General features: G+C 35.7%; 1 protein-coding gene across 1 annotated transcript; it reads left to right on the top strand.

Annotated features, from left to right (window-relative positions):
- The first annotated feature begins 1,153 nt into the window (after positions 1-1,153).
- LOC100791491 (CLPTM1-like membrane protein cnrB) lies at positions 1,154-13,996 on the top strand. The gene is made up of 12 exons (XM_003526857.4): positions 1,154-1,548; positions 2,004-2,150; positions 2,270-2,384; positions 2,480-2,574; positions 3,373-3,500; positions 10,533-10,570; positions 10,924-11,159; positions 11,309-11,402; positions 11,510-11,700; positions 12,090-12,309; positions 12,738-12,905; positions 13,589-13,996. Exons 1-12 carry the CDS (start codon positions 1,351-1,353, stop codon positions 13,753-13,755), a joined length of 1,797 nt encoding a protein of 598 aa, XP_003526905.1. The 5' UTR covers positions 1,154-1,350; the 3' UTR covers positions 13,756-13,996.
- Positions 13,997-16,046: the final 2,050 nt, after the last annotated feature.

Here is a 16,046-nt window from a genome sequence, read left to right as displayed (position 1 = left end):
AAAATATAAAAAAACAAGGGAGACTATTTAAAAAAAAACAATTGAAACAAATAAAGAGTTAAAAACAAAATATCTAAGATTAAGATATGACATGTAGCTTAATAAATGTCAATAATTCCTAAAAATCATTTTTTAAAAATAACTTTTGAATACTCTCCTTTCAATCCTAAAAATGTTCAATTTTTTATTCACATGTTTTTTGTGGTAAAAATGTTCTAATTTAAATATGGTTGTTCAGATTTCTAATTATAAAAATAGATAAATATTAACTTATTGAGTAATGAAACAACTACAATAAAAGAAGTAAAAAAATTAGTTATACTTAAAAATTAGTATTTCTTGGTACATTAAAAAATAATTGCATAAATTAGCTTAACAACATAGATCGATTAGATTTAGGGAAAAGGTAGTTTAACATAAATTGGAAAAATAGTTCTTTTAAGAGTAAAAATACTTAAAATGTAAGAAAAATAAAATTATTTAATATAAGTAAAAATAAAAAATATTTCTTAATTTTAAAGTTTAAAAGTATTAAAACAAACAAACCTTTATGAAGCACCAACGAATGAAGATTAAAAAGAAATCCATAGAATGAAGACCCGAGTTTCTTTAATGAAAATCGATTATGTTACAGATTCAGACAGAAGGAAGTTATAAATTCATGTATAGATATTTCATAGTTAAAAAAAAAAAAGTATAGATATTTCACGCTTAAACTTTTTTTTTCTGTATAAAAATCAAAATTTGTTCCATATAACATTTATCTGTGGGACAGTTTGGCAAACATACTCCACTTTTTGATGTGCATAACTCCTTTTTACATACCGGCATTCCCCATTCTTATAGAACTGAAAAATGACTTGAGTTAGGTTCAATTTTATTCGATTCATTAATACTTAGTTTCAGTTTGAAATAAGACTTAATCTAAGATATTTTTTTTCTAGTTGAAACAGAAAACTGACTCTAAGATAAAAATAAGTAAAATTTAAGATTTAGATCATCAACAAAATATTTATGTTTTGTCAGTTTTCATAAAAACAAAAAAAGTCTCGTATGCTAAAATAAAAAACTTTTTATATAATTATTTCATATAAAGTAAAATATTTATCTTAAATTTTATTTTAGACAGTAAAAAAAAATGTGTGACTGGAATTTGCATATAGCAGGGGTGGAGTAGATTGCGTGGCCACCCAGTTCTAAAATAATTCCTTTTTCTTTTTTCGTTTTCTCCTTTAGTTTACTACATCAACAGCACCGTCTTACTCGAAGTATCTGATTTCAAATCTTGGATTCGATTCCATCACTTATAGTTCTCTCTTCTCTTTCTTTTCCTTTCTTTCTCCGCCGAAGATGGCGCCGCCCACGCCAGCAGTTGAAGGCGCCCAGGCGCCGCAAGGGCGGCAGCAACAGCCGCAAGGAGGGTTTGGCCTCACCGGAATCATACGCATGGTCGTTTTCTGGTACTTCGCTTCCAAATTCTTTTCCCCCAAAAAACCTACCGAACCTTCCGCTCTCATCTCCAATCTCTTTCAGAAAGCACAGCCTCTGGTACTCTCTCTCTCTCCTTCTCACATACGCACACTCTCACTTTCACCTCTGCTAACTCAACTTCTATTGCATGATCTCACTTCGATTAAATTATTATTATTATTATTGTTGTTGTTGTTGTTGTTGTTGTTATTATTATTATTATTTATCTGAATTCGATTGTCTAGTGACTTCGATCGAGTCTTGAACGTAGGTTAGTTGTTTACAGGATTTCGATGATGCTTTTAGGTTACGATTTTGAGATTGAATGGAATTTCAATTTCGGGTTATGAAGGTACATGATAGCTTTGTTCAAAGTCTCAGAATAAATTACTAGTACTGAAAAAAAAGGTTTTTGTGTAATTAACCTAATCTTACTAGTCTGTGTTCTGTTGTTGGTGCATGCTTCTAGTTGGTGTTGCTTTCTGTTTTTGTGCTCAATTAGGTTCTTTTTCGGATGCTAATTTTTTGTTCAGGATATGTGGCTTTATCTCTCCGAGCACGAGAAGTTCAATGACTTTGGCAGTGAAAGTTCTCTTGTATGGCATGAAACCAATGTTCCATATGCTGTTTGGGGACCTGAGAGTACCAGGACTCATACTTTGAAGTATCATCCGTCGGAGGTATAACTGGTCGAAAATGCTACCACTAGCTATGCGTAGCTTATTTACATTGGTTTTTGAAGAAAGTTTAAATTAGTTCTCATAATAATGGACTTTATGGTTGCATATTCTCTTTTCAGTCTTTGAAGCATAATGGGAGTCTATATGCTCATGTTTTCTTTGCGCACTCTGGCTTTTCGCCTGACCCAAGTGATCCGGAGTACCAACCTCAAGCAGCGTTTGGAAGGACGCATCGTAAGATTTTTAACTTCTTATTGATATTTTTAGTCACTTAAAATATATGTTTAAGAAAGTGGTTTACGAGATGTCTTTATTTTTGTTGGTCTCAGCTGTTGTGACGTACTTGCCCAAGTCAAAAGCAGATAAAAAGAAAAGTCTGCTGGGAAGTTCACCAGATTCTAGTGAGGCTCAAGTGGCATCCAAGGTTTGTTATTTGCTCTCATATTTTTATAATTAGCTTTATGTGAAATTGTTATGATGGTACTTTCGCTTAAGTTCAAGATCTTTATTATAATGAGTTTTAAATCATTAAAACTATCATTATATTCTGCATAATGTCTAGAATCAAGATACCTTTATAAATATCCTATTTCATCTAACTTTCTAAACTATTATATTATTTTATTATACAATATTCTACAATTTACAGTTTTTTAGTGAAACATGGGTTTGTTTTATTTTTTTACCATCATGTAAACTCCTACTTCTAGAGACAGATTGGAACTATGACATGGATGCAGTAGCACCTACAGAGACATATATTAATGTTGAAACTTGTAAAATATTGGGGGAGGGGAAAATTATGGAATGTTATTTATATCTATGCAGTATAAAGTGATAGAGGCAATTCAACATGGAAATTCATCTGCATTTCCCCTCTTCATTGAGCCTTTCAATGGAGCATATAATTTTCTGGCATTAAATTTGTAGTTGAAATCAGTGTTTAGTTTTGATAACTTATGGTTGAAATCTGATTCAATAAATCCTATATCTTAATCTTATTGGCCCAGAAGAGGTGCCCCTAGATCTAATCCATATGATTTGGCTCCGTATGCTTACATGGAACTACTAGCACCAATTCATATATTTTATTTTTTAACTGAGTTCTGTATCAGTTATGCTGTCAGTTTTTCAATTGGTTAGTGTTCAATGCTTTCCACCATGATACGTTACTCACTGATTTCATGATGATCTCTATGTTGTTCTCTTTTGGTTGTGTTAGGTGGTTGATGAATCTGAAGATGATGATGATTCTAGTGATGATGGTGATTCTAATGATGATGGTCCTGTGGAGTGGGCTTCATATTGGAAACCAAATATAACAATAAACTTGGTTGCTGACTTCACTCAGTATGTTTCTTGGAATTCATTTAATTTGTTGGCGCATTTTTTAACAATATGTCCTACTTTTTGCCTGACATAATTTCTGTTTAAATTTGATTACTGCTGATTATTATTCGATGAGAAAGTATTGTGCAGGAGCTGAAAGTGATTGTCAGATAAATTTGTCTTCTTTTAATTGGAATTTAGTTTTGCATGAAGTAGTATCAGAGGGATGGTTGGAAATATTTATGCATCTTACTTAGAATTTAAATTCATTTTTGGGGTGAATCATGTTGTTGGATTGGAACTTCACAAAATTTATTGTGGAAGATTCAGTTGGTTAACCATTAGTTCGTCTATCAAATCTCTGAAACTAAAGAACATTATATTCTAATAAGAAATCGGTTTCACTAATTTCTTCTCACTTTTTGGGTCGTAATCCTACATTGGCATGACCTATGGCTCTGCAGCCAACAGCCTTCCTTCTCTAGAGGCTACATCTGAGCTCCTTCAATTAGCTATATCCTACAGCATCTCAGTCAAATTGATCTCAAATCATCAACATGCGACGTAACATTGCCATCGCACGTGATGGCAAGCTCATTCATAGTAGTTTTTTTTTTTATCAGCAAAAGTATATATATATTATATAGAATATTAAAATCAGTACAAGTGGTACTGTTGTTTTTTTTTTATCAGCAAAATATGATATGTATATAAATATAAGAGTACCAGGGGTACTATAATTACAAAGTTTTAGAGAAATCCTAGTGGATCCTCATGTCAAGTTACTTTCAGATTGATATGAGCCACCCTATATAAAAGAATACATCATCAAAGCCCCATGGCTTGTGAGCCCTCCTAAAATACTGCCCCCACAGCTAATGAACCCTCCTAATCTGCTGAAAAACATATTGGTAAGTTGGTAGACCAATAGTTGAAGTGCATAGTGAAGTCTTTCTCTGATGCTCGAAGCCAAGACCAAAGTAAAAACAAAGCATCATCCATCAGCTTAGTAGCATTGAATGGTTCGTTCGAGAATAGGATCCTATTTCTGTGTTGCCACATTGACCACGTTAAGGCTACCCACCAGCACTTCCACCTATTGTTTCTTTTCCCACCATTCATACCATTTTGGTGCTGCAGAAAATGGTACCTAGGGATTATGGGGAATGCCCCAACTATTCCAGTCCACGCTAAGGATTCCCACCATAAGGCTAGAGATTTGGTGCAATTGAAAAAGAGATGGGCTGCATCCTCCTGCTGAATTCTGCAAAACGGGCATGTGCTGTCATTTATCTCTATTTGCCTCCTTCTCAAATTAGACTTAGTCGGCAATCGATCTTTGATGAGTCTCCAAGCAAAAATTGCAGCTTTGGATGAGATTTTTAATTTCCAAAGGTTCTGCAGTGCTTCATCCGGATTTGCTCCCACTGAACTTTCTTGTAACATGTTATATGCACTCCTTGTAGAATAGCAACCATTAGGCTCTGCTTCCCACTTCCAACAATCTGCTATATGTCGCTGGATTGTAATCTGAGAAATTTCTTCCAAAAAACCTGCAGCAGATGCGATTTCATTATCGAACAAAGACCTTCTCCATGAGAGGTTCCATTCCCATGAGGAGTCATTGAAACTTCCCACCTGCTGAATGAGTTTATGCTGCTGAAGGGATATCCTATACAGCCTTGGGTATTTCATCTTTAGAGCCTCTCCGTGTCCAGCCCATGAGTCCTCCCAGAATTTGATTTTGTCCCCGCATCCCACCCTCCAAGTAGTGCCCTCTTGGAGGATAGAATTCATCTGTTGGTCATGTGTAACCTCCATTAAGTCTTTCCACCAACCTGACTCATTATTCCTTCTACTGCCTTCCACCAATGATCTCCATCCACCATACTTGGAGTCCAGTATCTTGGACCATAACCTGTTACTTTGCTGAAGCATCTCCCACCTCCATTTTCCAAGTAGTGCCTTGTTGAAAGCCCTTATACATCCTAGCATCAACAGGTGCAGAACTATGGTGTCCTAATACATGATAACCAACATGAATTAGGGAACCAAAGATCTGGCTAACAGCTAGGTACCCAACCACACAAAATTCTATTCTATAAGCTATGCCTCCCTGAAAGCTGAAACTATCCCTAATATTACTAGACCAGGAATGAAACGGGATGTCAAATCCTTTCTCCAAATTTTTAAGCTAGGTCCAACAAAAAAATAGAGCATCCTCCATCAGTTTATGATCGTTGAAACTTTTATTTAGGAAGACAATCCTATTCCTATGATGCCAAATACACCATGTCAGAGCAATCTATATCTGCCATCGCTGAACCCTAAGTCCGTTAAGATTGCAGTAGGAGGGTTGAAGGAAATGTTGTTTCGGATTTTCCGAGAATACACCCACTACATTTGCCCAAGACCGCAATTCCCACCATAATGACAAGATTTTAGCACAGCTAAAGAATAAATGAGCCTCGTCCTCATCATTAATTCTGCAAAATGGGCATCTGACATCATTGATTTCCACATTCCTCCTTCTTAGGTTATTCTTTGTAGGCAATCTATCCCTGATCAATCTTCAGGCAAAGAATGATGCTTTACTTGGGATTTTTATCTTCCATAGTGCTTTAAACGCTTCGTCTTGATTTTCCACTGGCGAATTACTACACATGTACTGGCAAACCCTATAAATCCTCCATAGTATACCTCTTACTCGAATCTCTCTCCCTTCTCCACATGTCTTGTTGCTGCACATGTACTGTCAGACCCTATAAATCCTCCATAAATTTTGCAGCAGTGTCTATTTCGCTCTCCAAGAAGAACCTCCTCTAATAGAACTGTCATTCCCAACCTATATTTGATGTTGTCCCCATTTGAATTTGATCCCGTCTAATTTAGGCCTCTTCCATTCAGTTTCTTCAACTTCTCTTGAAAAAGTGTCTGATTTCCTCTTTTACCCTACCTGGCTCCTCTAACTAGCACCCATCAGCCAACACTCCTCTAACCATATTGTGTCTACGTTTTCAATTTACCGTCAAGTGAAAAAATCGGGAATTGTAGTCCCCTTCCTTGATCTACCTAGTCCTTGCCTTTTGCCTTAAACATTTGAAAGTGTTGCTGTCCATAATTCCTCCTGCAGTTGCTTTTGCCTTTTAATCTCTTCATCATTCAGTTGTCTGTCCTCACCTTCTATTTCCAACTTGTTCATCTTCATCTCTAGTCTTCTTATTTTTTGCTGAATATCACTGAATTGGAACTTATTCTATGCTTTTAACCTCTGCTTTGATTTCTTGATCTTTTCTTTTAAAACACCCTCCCCCCCCCCCCCCCCCCAACTTACATCATTTGCTGTCCAGCTGTCACGGACAGCCTTCCTAAAAGATTTATCCTCAAACCAACAATCCAGAGTCTGAAATGGCTTCAGGCCCCAATCAACACAGGTAGATCTCAACAGAATTGGACAGTGGTTTGAGAAGTTACGGTCCATGATAAACTGGGTGCTTCCTTGCCATTTAGCAAGCCATTCTGCGGATACAAAGACTCTGTCCAATCTACTTTTGGCTGTCCTATTTGGTCTGTACCAAGTGAATTTTCACCCCACACAAGGCACATCCTCAAACTCTAAATCTGCAATCCATTCATTAAATTCTTTTATAATACCCTCATCTTGCATCCTTTGACAAATGCCTATTCTTTCTGATGGTCTTCAAATACAATTAAAATCTCCTATTATACACCATAGGCCCCCCATATTTGCATGCCTTATTTGTTCCCACAAATTTCTTTTGAAAACTGCATCACATGACAAGTATATGTTCACTATCATGACTTTCCCACCATCCGTGAGCCATATCCCTTCCAGGTAAATGGAACCATTTCCAATCAGCTTGTTTTCTAATTTAAATGTCTCCTCATTCCAGATACACAATAACCCTCCAGCACTATTACATGCTGGCTGCAATTCCCAGCTGGCATCGGAATCACCCCACAAAGCTTGGCATACCTTCTTATCTATCACTTCCCTCTTAGTCTCTTGTAAACATAACATATCTGCTCTTTCTTTTTTCACCAGTTTTCTGATTAAGGCCCACTTTAACCCCCTCCCCAGCCCCCTTATGTTGTATGTTATAATCTTCATCAATCATCTACACTATTTCCCATCCTCTGAACCTCTCCCTTATCCCTTTCTTCCATGCTTACCATTTTGCACACCAATATGTCCTCCTGGTTACTACACTTCACTCCCAAATATTTTGCCATATCCCAATTGCTTGCTGCTTCTTTTACCAGCTCACATTTTGTAGGACTCGAGGCTGACTTTAATGCTCCTGTATTTGTAATTATCATTGTGCCTTTCCTCCCATCCTATTATTTCCTTCAGTCTGCTACCCCCTAGCATTTTTGGGGAGGTCTCGTGATTAGTTTGGCTAGTGGTAGACTCCTTTCCTTTGTTGCTGCTCTGCTGTTGTTGCTGACTGTTTTGGGGCCCAATTATTTCTTTGGGTCCATTTGTCTCTTTGGGTCCAGATTCCTTTTTGCACCACCTGTTTCTAGAGTATACCTTCCATTAGGGTCTGACCCATTTATGTTAGAGCCCGCCAGCTTACATGTGTCTTCTTGTCTTTCATCATTGCTTTTCTTTGTGGGTCCTATAATTGACCGAGCTTCTTCCCTTTCCTTTGAACCATCATGTGCCTCCACGTCCTGTAATTCAAAATTATGGGTCAGTTTTGGGCCCCTTTCTTCTCTATTTTTTCATTTTTTACATCTGTTTTCGTTCCTCTCTTCAACAGCCACAATACTATCTACCATTTCCACGTCAACCTCAACTGCCCCTACCTCCTGACATCTACCATCTTTGTCAATGCTGTCCTTATCACCAAGCTGGCTCGCCTGGGTGGGTGTCTGGTGTCCGCTGAAAGCACACAGGGACTCATCCCCGTGGCTAGGACTTCTGTCGCTGGACCTGATGTGGATGGGTCCACATGTCAGAGGGTTCTGGTGAATATCCATCAGTCTTTGCTTAGTACATTGACCGGCGGACAATAGATTCTCCCTGCCACTTCTATGCTGGTCATTCCCAGCTGCATCCGCAACCATGGCTACTGCGGAGACTCGCCGACAAATGTTGTATCCTCCGACATCAAGCTCAACCTCATGTCACTCATTTGACGATATTTCCTCTGATGATCCTGTCAAGCTCTCCCCATTGCATTTACATATACAGGGGTTGTAGCATGTCTCCTCAATGATATTAATGACGTATTCGACTTCATTAACGGATGCCAGTACACTATGGTTAATTGTAGGGTGCCATGGTGTATTAAGGAGCACTCATGCCCTGTCTAGGCGTTGGAGGTCTTCAACATCGTCATCAATATCCACCACGCCCGCAATCTTTTTGATATTTTCCAGATCCCATGCATGTAATGGGATTCCCCACACCCAAACCAACCTGAATCCTGACTTCAAGGTTGGGCTCCATTTCTCCAGTGTATGAAACATGGACAATCCGCTTTCGTCTTCTTTCCTACACAATTCCTCTTCTTTGGTATCAATAAGGCCCATGAGTAGTACCATGTCGTCACCACGATACTTAGGCTTAACGTCCTCACCTCCGTCCCACAGTAGTTCTTCTTTTAATCTGTCGAACACCGTCAGATTTCGTAACCTGCCAACCCAGACGTCACTGAACCATTTCCTCTTTTCCGTAGGTATAGTTAGCTGAATTGACGAGTGGGATGGTTTCGTCGTCACCTGTGTATGTGTCGGGAACCATCTCTTCGTCATCAACTTGCTGCCTGTCGCAACCGCTTTCAAGTACGAAACCTTGAGGATAATGCTTCCAGGCACCTCTGCTCCATACTGTTTGTGCTGTTTTCGTCCTGCCTATGTCCTCATCTTGCTCTACCAGCTTATCCTTGACCCCGACCCCTTCTTGTATTGATCAACGTTGTTGGTTTTCTCTATTAGCTTTCGTTCCCTACCATGTTTCGGTAAGTTCGCATGCAATTTATGTCCCCCGATAATCAAATTATCCAGCTGCCTCTCAAGTTTCCGATCATCTTCAACCCCTTTGAATCACACGAAACCATATCTCCTTCCACTCCTATTTCTGTTCTTTGCGATGAATATCTCCCTAACATCGCCCCATTTCTTGAACGCAAACCATAAGTCCTTTTCCCCCATATCTTTTGGGAAACACGTGAAGTAGAAGGAAGACACATCTGATGCGTCCCTCCAGTTTTTCCGCCTCTCCTCTCCTTGTCGTGCCACCACTGTCATCGCAATGTGTTGCTTGTACCCTTTCCCTGCATAACTGAGACATAGTCTCTCTCTTACCCACTCACTGTTTCGCTCCCTCACCCACTCATTGTTTCTCTCTCTCTCTCTCTCTCTAGACTCTCTAGACATTCTCTCTCCCCCTGAAGATCTTATGCCTCATTCATAGTAGTTAATAGCAGGAAATTATGCTTCCATAGCAGTCCAGAGCCAAGCAGACTGTCTGCTTTAAGTTCCCTGTCACATGTACAGATTGTGGCCTTTCAAGCACGGAATCGCACTTGCAGCAGTCATAATTTTGGACAGGGATGAAATCCCTGTTTTGTCCATCCTTTTCGCCTTTTCCCACTCATTTCTAGGGATATTTTTGCGATTTTTACACTCTTTTTTTTGGCATCAGAAGGATTTTAGGGTTATTTAACCCACTATTATGGATCATGACATTGTTTACCCAACCCACTCAAAACATATGGTGAGGTAAGCCTGCCCAATGGCCCAAACCTGTTTCAACAACATTACATAAGTCCGTATTTATATCAGTGGAATTATGCTTTTAATCTCAGTTTTAACTATATAGTATTTGTATATTGAATTTAGATAAGTCTGTGGGCTTTATACCTGTGATTGATTTTGTAAATAGGACAGAAAGATGAATTTGTACTTCTCTTGTTGTTTTCAAATTTAAAATCATTTTCGTTCATTGATGCCTTAGTAATATTATTATAAAGCTTGTGTACCAAGACTATGTTCATACTAATATACTTTTCCTGCTTGCAGGTACCCAAAGACAGGTGTAGCACCAAACATTGCTCCTTGTATCCTTGTCGTTTACATTGCTTTCTATTAATTATTTCCTCCTTATTATTTTCCCCTTTCTTGGCATTGGTTTCTGGATATCATGTCTATCATTAAACATATATGGTCTTTTTATAAGCAAGATTAATGCAGAAATAGTGGAGAACTTATAGATGGCAAGGCCTTATGCAATTGAATACTTTTAGTGTCATTTCACTTTCAGTGAAGTCTCTTATTTTAACCTCTCTTATTTTTTGAACTTTAAATTCCTTGTTTGACCTTCCAATATATTGACACTGAATAACTGGTGTATTCATGCAAGTTAGCTGATTATATATTTATATGTCAAGTTACCTTAACTTTGGGTGCCCAGACTTGAATGTCGATCCTCTTACTGGGAACTACTATCCAATTGTTTATTTCAATGAGTTCTGGTTACTCAGGGATAAGCTGATACCTTTAAACGAGACAGTGACTGAATTATCACTTAACCTGGAAGTTGGTCCCATTAGTATGACAAAGTGGCAGTTATTCCTGCAGATTGACCAGTCCTTCCAGATTCACCGTAGTTATGGAAGCATGCTTGAAGGCGAGGCTGATGAACTCAAGGTTTGTTGTTTTAGAAAATTGTCTCAATTCTACATAATTATCGATTCATAGTATATTGAACTTATTTGATGGAACATGCTTGCTGAGTACTTGGGTATTATGCTGAACTATTTGATTGGCTAACTATTTGATTTTGATAATTATATCAGAGGGTATTCTTGGAAGGGAATCCTTACCTCCTGGCAATTACCATGGTTGTTTCTCTTCTCCATTCAGTCTTTGACTTCTTGGCTTTCAAGAATGGTAAGTCAATTGTCCAACAGTCTTTAAGAAAGCACCTCCAATAAGGAAATGCATATGGATTTGGTTAGAGGTACAGGTAATCATCTAATTATTTTCTCTCTTCCCAGATATCCAATTTTGGAATAAAAATAAATCTATGGAAGGACTCTCTGCAAAGACCGTTGTTGTGAGCTTTGCTTGTCAGCTTATTATCTTCCTTTATCTGCTTGACAATGACACCTCTTGGATGATTCTTGCAAGCTCTGGAATTGGTTGTGTTATTGAGTTCTGGAAAATTGGAAAAGCCATGCGCATAGAGGTATTTTTTGTGATCTCTAGGTTTTCTTTTATATGTATATGCTAACATTTTTTATAGGTGTGCTTTTTGAATTTTGAATATAAAAAATAGCATGGTTCCTGAGATAATGATTGATGTTGCTGACATTGCAAGCTTCCACCTCTTTAATGTCATGTATACTTAGTACTGTGCATATGTAGAACATCTGCTGAGACCTTTCATGTTTACATATACTGTAATATGTGTACGTAGAATATTTTGCTGGGACCTTTCCTTTTTACATTTTGTCACTTTTCTTGAGTGAGTTTGTACACATGTTGCATTTAGATTCCATCTTTATCGACCATATATTCTGATGTTCCTTAATTATTTTTATTGATATCTGCAATCTGTAATATATTTTTTCCCAGATTGATAGGACAGGAAGGATACCTATGTTGAAGCTCCGCGATCGAGAGTCATATGTACGGAATAAGACAAAGGAATATGATGATATTGCTATGAAGTATTTGTTCTATGTTCTATTTCTCCTTGTTGCTGGTTTTTCTGTTTACTCGCTGATGTATGAGCGTCACAAGAGCTGGTATTCTTGGATTCTGTCTTCGCTCACAAGTTGTGTATACATGTTTGGTAAGCACTCTTCTTGGTTATGCTATGATTGTGTTTTTGTTGATACTACCATATAAAATCATGACCACAACTATCTAAGTTGATTAAATTAAACAAAAATGCTTTGACTTTGATAAATTTGATGTGCTTTTAATTTCCTTACTGTTGTGGTAATGTGGTTTATGCATCCCTACTCCCTAGCAAGATTGTCCTGAATCACAAGTGCTTTTATGCATTTATTTGTTTCACCTCTATTTCACTGAGGATATCGAAGCTACTGATAGTAGCTTCTAATTTGACATGGCCACATGTGTTTATGCATCTGAGAATTCTAACCAAACACAGACAGTCTCACACTTATCCAATTTCAATGCAGATTATATCATTAAGTTTATAAGTTTTTTAAGCTTTGTAATGTTTGTGCTCTTTGTACTTGAAAACTGTTGCAGGCTTTATTATGATGTGCCCTCAATTGTTCATCAACTACAAGCTCAAATCTGTTGCTCATCTACCTTGGAGGCAAATGACATACAAGTTTCTCAACACCATAATTGATGACCTTTTTGCCTTTGTCATTAAAATGCCAACACTCCATCGGCTTTCTGTCTTCCGTGATGGTAAGATTATGATCATGACCACCTGCTATTTTGTGCAACTGCTTTCAATACTAAGGCTAGTTTCATATTAAGATTAATATGCTTGAGGTGCATGAAATGTTGCCATCTTTTAACAAAGGAGATCTAAGACCTGATGATTAGAGGTGGAAAGGTTGTTAGTAGAATAACGGTGGTAAAATCTGGTATTACTTCCCAAGGATTAGGAAGCTAGGTGCAACTAGCCTGATAAAACCCAACCTCTTATATTTATTATGTATGATGAAAGTTTGAACCCCAGCCTACCTGAGAGTTGATAAACTGAATTTGAACTTGATGGTTGCACGCTAGCAACATGAGGGTTTAACTTTGTTACTTCGAGAAGGATTTCCCAGAACAATGATGTTCCTTTTCCATTAGAGTATTGAAGCCGATAATTTTAGTTTTTAAAGAAGGGAAGGAGCTTGCATTTGTCTGACCTTGCCTTGCAATCACGAACCTTTCATGACTGCCATTTAGCTGAAAGGATAATCATTCTTGAATCTCCTTTGTTCCATAATTTGACAAATTTGAATGCACTCATTTATGAAATATCATTCTTGCATTTGTGTATTTACTCTTAATATTTGGCACTTTGCAAGTATTTCAGTTCATCAATGGCCTTATCATTGTCTTCATTTCTTCTTTTGTCCTTTCCTGCCTTGCAGATCTTATCTTTGTCATATACTTATACCAGAGGTGGATTTATAAAGTGGACAAGAAACGTGTTAATGAATTTGGTTTTGGAGGCGAGGATGATCAGGTTGTGGCAGAGACAGACGCCACAAAGGAAGAAGAGAACACTACAACGGAAGAAGAGAAGAAAACTAATTGATTTGGTTTTCTCTAAACAATTTGAGAAAATTTTACAGTAGATACCAAATACTGTAGAATTCTACGGGGATTGGTTTGTTTTTCTCCCCCTTTTGTTACACATTTGCATTTAGATTTTTGTTGAAAGAAAGCTTTAGTTTGGCCTTGTCTACTGGAATTTTTACTAGGATCGAAGGATTGAGGGAATTTAACTACTGAAACCTTCATGGTTGACTGTAATGGTCATAACAGCTTTTTAGTTACCCCCTCTGTAGTTTTTCTTTGATCTCAAATGTCTTTTAGTTTGTGATAGATAACCCTTTTATATGTATTATTTTCTTCCACTCATGTATTTTTAACTAATTTATCCCTGGTTTTGATTTATTTGTATTGGTGTTTTAACATTTTTTAATATTTCGGACCAAATTAACTCATCTTCAGAGCACGGCTATCATCCACTCTAATTCGTAATTAGGGAGTTGGAAAAGTGCGCTTTGTGCAATACTATTACATGTTTTGGATATCAAATGAATGACTTGTACTTCAAATTCCAGTGGGGAAAAAAACGTCATAAATTACAAATCAAAATCTCTTATTTTATGATTGATAAGGACTAAAAAAAAGTCATTTTTTTAGTCCTCCAAATTTCAAGTTTTTTTTAGTTCCTGCAATCTGCAAAATATTACTTTTTAATTTTTTTTAAAGTGAGCCGAACATAAAGTAAGATATTTACAGTTTTTGGTACTTTTAATTGTCAGAATTTGATTTTATATTTTATATATTTTAAAATAGGATTTTCTGATGGTTTATAATTATCAAAATCAAGTCAATAAAAAAATTAAAGAAGTTTTTAAAGTGGTTAATGAGTTTTTAATTATTTTTTACTAATTTGATTACCTTAGTTTTTAATCGTAAGTAATTTAAAATATAAAATAATAAATTAAATTTTAGTGGTCAAGGGGAGTATATTGAATTATGATTTTAAAGATTATTTTAGCATAAAAAAGTCTTGTAGATTTTAAAGATTATATAAGAATATGGTTATCAAATTTTTGAGACTTGTTAATTTCTACGAGTTTACTTATCCTTTATTTTTAGTTGATTTTTGAGTAAATTTTTTTTTAGTAGACTTATGAAAGATTCTATAAATTTCAAGTAAACTCGATAGATTCTCGAGTTTATCATCGAGTCAGCAAGTTAAATAAATTATATCAAAATATAAGTTATTTTGAATTACTTTTTGTCTGATTGGTGTTCAATATATCTTCATTTAGCGTGTTATTTTTAAATACAAAAATTCTCATATTTAATAACATCAAACTCTTATTCTTTAATAACATCAAATCTTCGATGAGAATGATTTACCACTACTATAACATCCGCAAGTTATTATCTAGTAGTGATGCATTTTTAGACTTGGTTATTTAAGTATTGTAAAATTTATGATTTATTATTTTATTTAATTATATTGTTGAAATGTTTAATTGTTATGCTATTTATAAATATTTTATTATTATTTTTATATGAAATGGATTTCTACAAGTCTACCAGTTGAGTCCTCGAGTCGAGTCTATGGTACTCTCATAAGTTTACATAAACTCTCAAGTTTGATAAGAGTATTATGACTTATCAAGTTTTTTTACAAGACTTATTATGATAATTTAAATTTTAGTGGATTTATATTATAAGAATTTAAAGGATTTAAAAAGGACATTATAAGTTTATAAGATCTGAAAAGATTTTATGAATTTTTAAAAACATTCAAAATTACAATTGTTGGTGAAAAAAATAATAAGAAATGATGAGGTTCAGATAAAAAAAAAGTAAGATCAATATAATTTTTTTTAATCTTTTAAGTTTTAATAACTAATTTGTTTCTTACTATATGTCCTCATATGCCAACCTTTATTGTAATAACATCTTCTCATTCTCACTTTTGGATTTGAAAATAAATTTAAAATTATATATATATATATATATATATTAATTATTATAATTATTTTATGATAAATCCAAGGACATATTTAAATGGAATGTAATAATAAACATATATTAAGAGTGGTGAGGATGAAAAATTTGTAGGAAGATTACTAAGTTATATGGATGATGAAATTAATGACAATAATTACAAAAATATTGTGTGGAGCAAGTGGTGGACATAATCACTATAAGAAAAATATTATTAGTCTTAACAGTAAGCCAAATATTAATTTAATTTATAAAACAAATTAAAAAGTGCAGAAATAATAAGTATATTTGTCATTTTTATTTCAAAAGAATAGAAAAAATATAGACACTGTTGAAAGAAAAAAA

Source organism: Glycine max, chromosome 6 (genome assembly GCF_000004515.6).
Source record: "Glycine max cultivar Williams 82 chromosome 6, Glycine_max_v4.0, whole genome shotgun sequence".
Classification (NCBI taxonomy): domain Eukaryota; kingdom Viridiplantae; phylum Streptophyta; class Magnoliopsida; order Fabales; family Fabaceae; genus Glycine; species Glycine max.
This window is presented reverse-complemented; position numbering and strand designations above follow the sequence as displayed.

Bases quoted from the DNA above. Each gene is read 5' to 3' on its own strand.
- LOC100791491 (XM_003526857.4), top strand. From the start codon at position 1,351: ATGGCGCCGCCCACGCCAGCAGTTGAAGGCGCCCAGGCGCCGCAAGGG. The intron at 2,575-3,372 runs GTTTGTTATTTG...TGGTTGTGTTAG, and splicing joins AGGCTCAAGTGGCATCCAAG to GTGGTTGATGAATCTGAAGA. The intron at 3,501-10,532 runs GTATGTTTCTTG...TCCTGCTTGCAG, and splicing joins TTGGTTGCTGACTTCACTCA to GTACCCAAAGACAGGTGTAG.